Source organism: Balaenoptera ricei, chromosome 13 (assembly GCF_028023285.1).
Source record: "Balaenoptera ricei isolate mBalRic1 chromosome 13, mBalRic1.hap2, whole genome shotgun sequence".
Taxonomy (NCBI): domain Eukaryota; kingdom Metazoa; phylum Chordata; class Mammalia; order Artiodactyla; family Balaenopteridae; genus Balaenoptera; species Balaenoptera ricei.
In genome coordinates this window covers 13,066,828-13,077,658 of record NC_082651.1, presented here as the reverse complement: position 1 = coordinate 13,077,658, position 10,831 = coordinate 13,066,828, and the positions used below count along the sequence as shown (strand labels likewise).

The 10,831-nt window shown below is 50.6% G+C and overlaps 1 protein-coding gene across 3 annotated transcripts in view; it reads right to left on the bottom strand.

Annotated features, from left to right (window-relative positions):
* Nucleotides 1-541: 541 nt before the first annotated feature.
* TTL (tubulin tyrosine ligase) overlaps nt 542-10,831 on the bottom strand; it is a 37,140-nt gene continuing 26,850 nt past the window's right edge. Inside the window, exons 6-7 of one of the 3 annotated variants that reach the window (XM_059942777.1) lie at nt 10,381-10,524; nt 542-3,993 (exon numbers count right to left, since the gene is read on the bottom strand). In XM_059942777.1, the coding sequence (XP_059798760.1) occupies nt 3,879-3,993; nt 10,381-10,524 (259 nt within the window). In that variant the 3' untranslated portion in view covers nt 542-3,878. Of the gene's footprint in view, nt 3,994-10,380; nt 10,525-10,831 lie in introns of those variants that run through there. The other 2 variants (XM_059942778.1, XM_059942779.1) reach the window with 2 other exon arrangements.

Genomic DNA, 10,831 nt, shown 5'->3' with positions numbered 1-10,831 from the left:
AAGGACTTCTTGAACTTCTAGCTATTTGGGGAAGGAACCTCACTTCAGAAGCCCCTCTACCTCCATGTTTAAAGCACACATAACTCCTTCACAACCAGGGGTCTCACCTCACAATCTGCAGCATGATTCAGACAACACACATGACATGTGAGACATGATGGACTGGATTTTGGCAGCTGAAATTGTTTCAATGCTTCACCCTGGAGCAGCTCATCACAGTTTCAAAGGACAATCTGTTGGCTTACGTATTGAGTAGCATTCTGGGGTCAGCAAACGATGGCCACATACGTGCTTGTTTTCGTATGGCCTGTGTGCTAAGTTTTTTTGGCTTTGTTTTAATATTTTTTAAGAGTCGGGGGAAAAAAAGAAGAATATGCAAAGGAGAACCAGTTTGGCTTGCAAAGCCTAGAATATTTACTACCTGGTCCTTTATAGAAAAAGTATGCCTACCTCTGGGTAACAGAATCATGCATTCAAATAACCAGTGATATCCTAGGACAGTCAACACTCACAATAAGATGACAGAACCAAAGGGCAAAGAAACGCTTGAAATATGATTCCTTTAATGCTCCAGGCATTTTAAACATTCATAAAATCGCCTCGTTTCAGAAGTCATTTCCTCTTAGGTACAGATTCTGTGTCCAGGATCAAGGATAGTTTTCTCCATGGCACCCATGTGCTGTGGGGACCCACTCTGGCATCTAGTCTTCTCTGGCAGAGTCCCCACCACCCACAGCAGGGCTGGATGCACCCCTGCTTGACACGACTTCAATTCTTAATGGCAACACCTTCTGTAGCATCACTGCTGCTTGCGGGTCCTGTGGATCCCATCCATTTCCAGCACTACCAGATGTCCCAAGTCTGGGATGATCACCCTGAGGCACTCGTGAAACATCACGTCAGCTGGTAAGTTCACCAGCACCTGCTCCACTGCATCAGACAGACACTGAGGCACTTCCACGTCCTGGGGAAGTGGAGTTTATAGTTACCACGGGAGTCCAGAGGGAGGGGAGGGGATTTTCTCTCAATAATTCATTTATAATCTTAACACATATTTAGCAGATTTATAAATTCATGTCTGTTTATATTTGCTGACAAGGCTTCACAAACTGTTTAAGTAGATGAAAGCACAGCTGAGTTTCCAAAGGCTGTGACGGGGAGCAAAGAAAAACCTGCTTGGACTGGCACTCGCTGTATCACGTCAACATCCGGTCATTCTTAAAGCAATGCCTAGCCTTCTAAAACGAATTTTTTAAAAAGCCCTAAACCTTATCTGATTCTTCCAAGGTAATAATGTGTTTGTCCTTCCTTCTCAAGCAGTGGTTCAAGGCATCGCAAAGCATGCTGATGCCTGAGGTTCTGACTTAATGGGTCAGGGGTGTGGGAGGGGGAAGATGTGGACACCAACATTCTTTAAAAGCTTCCCAAGTGATTCCAGCAAATAGCCAGCATTGAGAACCTTGGTACTAGAGGTTCTCCAGCCTTCCTAATCTCATGTGTCCTCACTAAATGCCCTTGAGGTAGTCGCTGGGTCAGGCAACGAGCTCTTCCGTGAGATAAGAAACTAAGGCACAGAGAGGTTCACGGGCTCCTCTGATGCTGTGCAGCCAACGACAGAGTCCAGATCAGAATCGACACCTCCAAAAAACACCACCTCCTTCCCCAGCAACTGGAGACACGAACACAGACTACAGGTATGAAGACTGACTGGGGGCGAGGCACGACCACCTGTGTCACGGATATCATGGAAGGATGCGGAACAGTTCTGAGTCAACCATTCCACCTGATCAGAAATAAATGCATAAAATAGATACTTATTTGAAACCATGCGAGGAATGAAGCAGAATTTTCTCTTTAAAGCCTTCCTTCCCTCACATATATTGCTATTGATTCAGGTTTCTTAGAAAATCCATCAAGATCCACAGACTTCCTACACCTGGATTCTTAGCTCTGTCACCATAAGAGACACCGTAAGAGAAAATTCTCGAATGTCCCTGCAATTCAGGTCCAAAAGATCATTACAAATCTGCGTTCGCACGTGATAGCACTACAAACACCTCCAGGCTTTCCCCATCACCCTACACCTTCTACATAGGTGTGCACCTCACCACGATCTGCTCAGAAGCCCCCAGCACTAACCCATCAGCTGTGCTGGGCCTTCACAGTTCCCTTAACACTGTCTTATTTTGCTCTGGATGGAAACTTCATTATCTATATATTCTGGGTAACCACCCGCACGTTTATTTTGTAATTCCAAACACCCGGGAGGGCCAAGCCAGCTGGCCCTTCCTCCACTTCAGCCCGGACATAACATTTTCACATCCCACACGCACTGCTGCATCCATTGAATCATTTCCATCCTGATTCCTTTTTTCACTGTAAGCTCCCACATCTCATCATGTTTGAGGTGTTGCTTTTTCTTCTCTATGTAAAAAAAGTCGTCTCCCCTGGCTGCAGAACTGTTTTCTCGTGCCAAGTAGAGACGAATAACGGAGCACACACGTGCCAGAGGGAAGACCCCGCCGCGTCCTGGGGAGGAGGGAGCCTGTTCAGTGGGTCTGCTGTGATTCCAGCGCACCGTTCACTCATCTTACACTGGACACAGATGGCATATGGGGCTTCCTCTCGCTAGTGACATGGCCTCCTGGAAAGTCTGCAGAAAATTCGTCGATCCCGTGAGTAGAAACTACATCTAACGGGACACCGTTAACCTCTGCTGACTTAAGAGATGCTGAGTGCGGCTCTGAAACCGCATCTTCCCCATTTTAAGAGACTCTCCCACTCAGGCGAGACGCACACTGATTCAGAGCCTCTCCGTGATGTCGAGAGGCGTAGCAGACGGAGAATCTTCCCTGGAACAAAACCTGCCTGTCCAGCTCCCACAGAAGGTGCTAGAAGAGCAAGAAAAACAAAATGGGGAGGAGCCCCCTGGGGTGGAGGGGAGGGGAATTCTACCCTCTCCTGACCCCTGGAAGGGTTTTTACAAAAGTTAAATGCCCAAAAAATCAGAACTAAAGGGAACTTGGCCAAAGGGCATGTAGAATTCTGGTTAAAACAAAGAGAACTGAGAATCATATTTCAAAGACTCCCCGCCCACGCAACTATTAAGTAAAGCAGGACATTGTGTTTTTTCCTCTCTCATGCTTATTGGATGCTTACGGGTTTGCAGCAAACTTGCTGCTTGGTTTCTAAAACATGCAGAGAGCAGACTGAGAGCAGCGTTTGCTGTTCGGTGCCCAGCCCATGCCAACCCTGGCCAGTGACCAGCCAGATGCCATCAGGACCAGGACAAGCAAGCCCCCTGATGGCGAGGCAGCGTCCGCAGAGCCCAGCACCCAGGACAGTCGGTGCGCGCTTCTCCAGATGCCTGTGGGACTAGTGGGGGACACATTGGCAACCTCCCAAGTGCTCTCACATCCCGCCCCTGCCCCAGACAGGAGGCTGTAGCTGGGCACAGAGCTAAGGCACTAATGCAGCAGGTGGACAGACCCCCAACCAGATCCAACGGCTGCCACCCCAGGCAGGAGAGGCGCTGCTCACAGCACTACCTTAGGGTAAAAATCAGATTTTTCAAAGGATGAGAGCGTAAAATAAGCACATCCCTGTTTTTTGCCCCTCAGAAGAATATTCTGCTCTCCCATTGGCGAAATTTGCTGCAGTTTTCGAATCTCAGTAGCAGTGCCAAGAGCTCCACCTGGGAACCCCTGGGCAACCAACCACTCCTTGGGGAAGCTGCCTTTTCTTCTTCCAGCACGTCTCTGCAGGTTGTCTCTCTTCCTCCTGTTTGGCGTGATGACGAGCAATTCGGACACTTCTCCTTCCCCCGGGGCAGGGCCCCCTCGTGCTTCCTCCGAGGCAGCTTCGAGCACCTCCCTCGTTCACAGCTTGATGAAGGCGGCCGGCTGGGACGGCTGCTGCTCCGAGTCGGGGGGCGGGAAGAGGCTGGCGATGGCTATGTCCACAATGCCCTGGCACAGCTCGGCATAGAGCTTCCTGAAACGGGTTCAGAGAGCTATTACTGAGGATGCTCATCAAAGCGCAAGCGAAAAGTCAATGCTTTTTTCACCAGGATCTGCCCTAGAAATTCCACCTCACGTTTCTAAGACTGGTGTCTGCTGACCATACAAATCCTGCAGGAGGTACTGCAGGAAGAGAAAGCAGCCACTCAACAGATATTTCTGGAAGGTCTTGCAGGTGAACAGACAAGACGACTCCTGCTCTGACTTGAACTGCAGGGAAGACAGGCAATTCCAAAGAGAACGGGGGCCGTCTTGCCTGTCTGGGGGGGGACACCTGGAGGCGCAGGCTCTCCCCAGGGAAAGCGCCCACGCAGTGTGGCTGACAGGCCTTCAGGAAAGACTCCCCGCAGTGACAGCTCAGCCGAGACCCGCAGAGGGAATCACATCGGACAGAGAATGGATGATGGGATAGGAAACAGGATGAAGGAGGGGGAGCCGGACACAAAGAACGAGGGAGAGATGTGGACAGAAAGGAGGGGAGGGAGAAAGAGAGACTTGGGCGGGAGAGAAGAGGGGCAGTGCAAATGGAAGGAGTGGTACCCACTGAGGAGAGAGAACTCAGGGCATCTGGGGAACTGGACCATCGCAGTGCGAGGCTAGGGACAAGGCAGGGGCCAGGCCATGCAGGGTTCTGATGCCACGTGCAGGGGTCTGGACTTCAGCCAGAGGCAATGGAACCACCATAGCAGAAAAGCTAAGGAGGAAAACCTCCCATCCAGTCTCTTCAGAGGAGCGATGAGGCCCTCTAGCTCCCCACTCACTTATTGCCTATAGGATTTTGGCCCGTTTCACATGGCAGCACATGAGGCCCCAGAGCCAGCTCTCTCAGGACTGTCTCTAACACAGGGAAAAACCAGAGACATATGGTCCAAAGAGAAAACCCACATTTGGGATGATGCTCTAGACCTGATGTGCCTTCCCAACTCACTCAAGACACACTTGGAATCCAGGTGGCTGGAGCCAAGGGTAGGAGCCCAGGCCAGCTCGACCTAGAGGAACAGAGGTCTTTACTGCCCTGATTTCCAGAAGATGCTATGTCCCAATCTCCATCAGGTAGGAAATCTTCACAACCGAATTCCCATCCCTCCTGATGCAATGGCAAATCTCTGCTATCATCCTCCCCATCGCAGAAACTTTCTCCCACCCCCCATCCCCTTCTACTGCCCTTGAAGCTGGAACTTGTATGTTCTAACCTCTTGTAAGGCTCTCTGGGAAGAAAGCACATGCAAAGCCATGCTTCCATTGTCTGTCTCAGGAAGTCCTAACTGCCAGCTGACCTTCATATTTCCTGCTGGATGTCTGTTCTTCCCTCTCTCCCCTCTCCACAGTCCCCCAGCCTCTGCCCCTTCTGTCTATGAATCAAGTCCCATTTTCAACAGTTTGGTGTGGCCACACCACTCAACCTCCCACTTCTGAAGGGATAGTGACCAGGAGGTCTGCAAGGGAGTGATAGCGGCTACTAAACTTGGGACTCGGCAAGTCACCAAGAGCCACAACGGTCAAAATACAAATACACTGTGTTTGGTGTTTCGTGATGCTTATCATTAGCCACCTCGGGAAGGCATTTCCCAAAGGGGATGCTGGGGGGAGGGGAGGACGCAGCTTCAACCTGGTCAACTCATATCTTCGATATTTCTGGTGTAGGAGGTACCTGACATACAGGCAAGAGTGGGCCTTTGAACATCCTGCTCGTTTTCATACGGCAAGATGAGTAAGTCCTATTTTAACATGTACACAACAATGGAAACTGTGGTTCCTGAATAAAGACTTTCCGGGATTTCCCTGGTGGCGTACTGGTTAAGAATCTGCCTGCCAATGCAGGGGACACGGTTTCGAGCCCTGGTCCAGGAGGATCCCACATGCCACGGAGCAACTAAGCCCGGGTGCCACAACTACTGAGCCTGTGCTCTAGAGCCCGCAAGCCACAACTACTGAGCCTGCATGCCACAACTACTGAAGCCCACGCACCTAGAGCCCGTGCTCCGCAACAAGAGAAGCCACTGCAATGAGAAGCCCGCGCACTGCAACGAAGACCCAACACAGCCAAAAATAAATAAATAAATAAATTTATTTATTTATTTTAAAAAAAAAAGACTTTCCTTTGACTACGCCATCGTGTCATCGTCTCCATCGACCCTCTCCCCCCGTTCATCCTTTAGGAAGCAAGGACCCAAGAACACTCCCCACTCAAAATCATGCACCTAAAAGACAGAATCTGAGGGCCTTTCCCAGTGGTCCGGTGGTTGGGACTCCACGCTTTCACTGCCGAGGGCCTGGGTTCAATCCCTGGTCGGGGAACTAAGATCCCACAATCCATGAGGCTCGGCCAAAAAAAAAAAAAAAGATGGGATCTGTTTCTTTTCTATTACAGCAACTGTAACGCAGTATGATTCATATAATAATTAACTGGGCAGTGTCTGTCTCCCTCCTCCAGTCGACTCCTTGAGGACACTCATTTTTACATGTTCCTAAAATCCCCGCTCTTTCCCTGGACCCCACTGCTCGCGTCAGGACCCTGAACCAAGGGAATCCAACAGGCAGTGAGTGGCTGTGTGGGAGCTGGTGAGATGGAGCCCAGAGAGGACAGTGAACCCTGATGCCCAGGGGTTTATCACCAGAGGCCTCTGTTGGGCTCCAGCATGACCTGGTCCTGCAAAGCACCTCAGAGAGCAGGTGAGTTTCCACCAGGTGGGTGGGTGCTACTGTTGGGGAAAGAGGTCAAAGCCATTACTTGACACTCCAAATGAACTAAGAAGTTGCTGTTTCTCTGCCCTCCCTAGCCTTCAATCCTTACGCGGAACAAAAGAGGCAGATTCACCTTTTCCAATCCAGAGACTGGAGGTCCACCCTTGAGCCAAAGCCCTTAAGAGCAATGGTAAATAAAGGGTCCAACCTCTACGGAAAGTGTTCAGTTATGAGGACCTGCACCACATTACCTGTATCTTGACCTAGGATAATTTATGCTTGGAATCAAAGAGCTACCCTGGAGAAAAAATGCTTAGTGAACATCTCATAAGCTTCAGGAATAAACTGAAACAGAATCACTTTCGCCCACAAGACAGTGGGATTATTTTATTACTTTCTTACCTTGTATACTTGAATGCCTGACTGCATTTTAGATTCTGGTCCTTGATTCACCATCAAGACATGATGGCATTCTTGTCTTTATACACTTAAAGCTGCCATTTAAACATTCCCAAAGCTCTTCACAGTAAGCAAACAGAACCTCCCTGCTCCCTGAAACCCCATCCTGGCTGATGTGTAAGTTTGGGCCTACTGATAAATAAATTCTATGCATTGAAGCACCAATGTCATTAGGGAGTATTAGGACGATAGAAAGATGTCTCTATGTAAATAAAACCTAAGCAAGTACTGAGTCAGGTGAGTAAGAGTGTTAACCAGGAACACACACTATGTCCATCCAACTACTATTTGCAGACTAGGATGTGCCAGGCACGGTGCTAGGTGCTGGGACTCCAAGGAGAACAAGAAAAACAAGGCTACTGCCCTCACGGTGCATACATTCTGTAAAGAAAACACAAGTGGGTTGATTTGACGGCAATTAGTATAATGAAGTAAACTACAAAGGCTCTGGCTGGAGAAAATCAAAGATAGGATTGTTCAAGACTTGTGGTTGCCAAGGGGAGGGGGGGAGGGAGGGATGGATTGGGAGTTTGGGGTTAGCAGATGCAAACTATTATATATAGAATGCATAAACAACAAGGTCCTACTGTAGAGCACAGGGAACTATATTCAATATCCTGGGATAAACCATAATGGAAAAGAATGAAACCATATGAAAAAGAATGTCTATATATGTATAACTGAATCACTTTGCTGCACAGCAGAAATTAACATAACATTGTAAATCAACTATACTTCAATAAAATAAATTTTTTAAAAAAGATGGGATTATTCAGGGAAGGCTTCCTGGAGATGCCGTTTTGACAGAGTAGGAGCAGCCCTGGTAAGACTGGGTCGGGGGGGAGGGTAAGAGCAAGCCAAAGGCCCCACAGCAGGTAAGCGTCATCAGGGAAACGACGCTCTGGGTGAGGCTGGAGAGGCAGGCGGGGGGCAGTAGCCGTGCAGGCGGAGGGGAGGCAGGTTTCGGTCCCAGGCGCAGGGGGAAGGCTAGAGAACAGCAGGGCCTGGTTTCCGTTTATCACTGGCTGCTCAGGGGAGAACGGACTCCACTGGGGCAAGAGCACGAGCGGGGACCCAGTCAGCAGGCTCTCTGCAAAAGCGAAGGTGGAGGACGGTGTTTGGGAGAGCAAGGGCAGCGGCGGGGGGCGCAGAGGGCTGGCGAGGCTGGAAGCAGAACTGACCGGGACAGAACCTGAGGGTAATGGAAAGGCGGGGGCAGGGTCTCGGGCTCAGCACCTGGAAAGAGGGGGGCTGGACGTTCAGTGAGATGGGCGACTCGGGGCGGGGGGGTGGTGCCTACTGGACATCCACACACATCCTTGCAGGACGCCGGGAAGACAGGTGCAGATACTGGCCGGGAACTCCGGGTTGCAACGTCATTTGCTGGTTTTAAAATCCTGGAGTGCGATATGGACTTGGCTGGGGACCTGGAAAGAACAGTTTCTGTGCAGCGGCTGGGATGGAAGCCAGCCTGGAGTGGACCAGAGCGTGGATGGGGACAGAGGACAAGGAGACAGCGTGTGCACATGTGGCTTCTCCAGAAGTGTGGCTGTGAAGGGAACGGGGAGGGTGTGGTCACGGGAGCAGGACGGGGCATCAGAGGAGCGCTTTTCTCAATCGCTGGGGAAATCTGCTGAGTACCACATGCTGGTGGGAACGATGCAGCAAAGAGGGAGAAAGCAGATGAGGAAGGCATCCTCATCCCGTCCTCTTGCCTGGAGGGAGGGGATCGCGTCCAGAGCACAAGGAAGGGACAAACCTCTGACAGGACGGACAGGAGAAGACGGACACCCCTGTGGACTTGGTGAAGGGAGGATGTGAAACTTTCTGCTCTCCTCCACCCCGGTCTCCTTAACTTTCCCTTCTCCTTCAGATCTCGGTTCCAAACATCACCTCCCAAGGGGACTTTTTGCTCAATTATGTTACCTTCTAACATCTTTTACCCTACGAAAGGGTGTGTCCCAGTTTGTAATCTATGTTTGCCTCGTCCTTTGTCTCGGCCAGTCTCCCTCCACTAAGGGCGGGGCCTGGGTCTCTCTACTCACGACGGTGACCCAGAGCCCAGTCCGGGGCCTGGCGGGTTAGGGGTATCTGACAAGTATCCGTTAGCTGCAGGCACGGATGAATGAGACGGAATCCCACCTGCCAGGTCGCAGCCACGAAGCAGGAGGCAAATGACAGAACTGCTTACGTGTTAACACCGCCCCTTGGAGGTGCAGGCCTTTTTCCTACGCCGTCGGAAGATCACCTCAATTTCTCCAAGACGTGGACGTGGGGAACCGTGAAAGGGTCTTGACACTAATGAATGTGGATCCTCAGAAGAACCAACAGCCTTTGAGGACGAAGTCCAAATGACTCCCTTACACGTAAGGCCTCCCACAGTGGGGCCCCAACTCACCTGTTCACCCTCCCCTTTCCTTACGCCCCGACACTCGTGCCACGCTGTAGCCAGACTCCTCCCAGGAGGAACAGAAGTTCCCCGAGGGCAGGGTCTGTTCATCAGTGCGTCCCCCCTAGAGGCTGGCCCAGAGCAAGGTCCCACTGGATTCTGGGCTCCCTCCCCCTTAGCGCACATGACACTCTCCTCTTACACCCCAGCCTCAGCTCCACCATGTCCATGGTACCTTCTCAGACCACTTGCTGCCCAGGGAGCCTCTGAACTCCTTGGTCGTCACTTTCTCCCTGACTCACAGGACGCGGCTGACTCATCACCTTGTCACAGGAGAGGGTCTCTGTTGGTATTACTAGCTTTGTTTAGAACTCTCACGGCATCCACCACCCACAGGTGCTAAGTGCTCAACACATACAGGGAGGAAAAGGGATCAGAAATGACTCAGCAAAGCCCCCTGCTGGCCGGGGTCCTCCCAAAGCCCTCCCGTCGCTGGTACAGCCTCCTTGACGGCACTCAAAGGGTCAGTGGTTACCTGTCCCAGGTAACGGGAGCTCACCACCTTGCCAAGACAGACTACTTCTGCTGCAGAACTAACTTCCCACATGTTTTAACCCAAACCCTTCTCTCCCAGGGACTCAAGGAGACTAGGACTTTGTGTATTTGCCTCCCACCCCCCCATTTTAAATTTTATTTTATTTTTAAATGCATTAAAAATTGTGCTAGTCTCCTCTGCTGCATGGACTTCAAACTGCATGAAATGCAGTAAATCTCATTTTAGATAAAAAACAAACAAACAGACAAAAACCCAGTGGTGTTCAGGCTTACTGAGCACAAGCAGGGGCGCCGTTGACCTCAATGAGCCAGACCTTCAGCTCCTCATCCACCATGAAGTCGAAGCCGAAGAGCTGGAAGCTCTGGTAAGGGAGGTGTCGGGTGCTGATGGCGGGCTCCACGCTCATGAGGCAGCTCCTGCAGGGCAGAGGGGGAGCTCACTGAGGATGGGGTGGTCCAGGGAGAAGGACCAGTGGGGGAGGTGCTTGGATGATTTTACGTCGAATGTGCTGATGAAAATTAGGCTTTGGCTTAATTCTCTTTTTTAAATGTATTACCAATAGATTATTCAAGATGATGTGACTTATTTGTTAGAAAACTCTGCCATCACTCTTGGTCTTACAAGTAGTGGCTGCTTTCCCAGCAAGTACTGAGTCACCGTGGTCCCTACAAATGTGGACTCCTCCAACAGGGGGACTGCTGCCCCATTTGTTTATAATAAGCA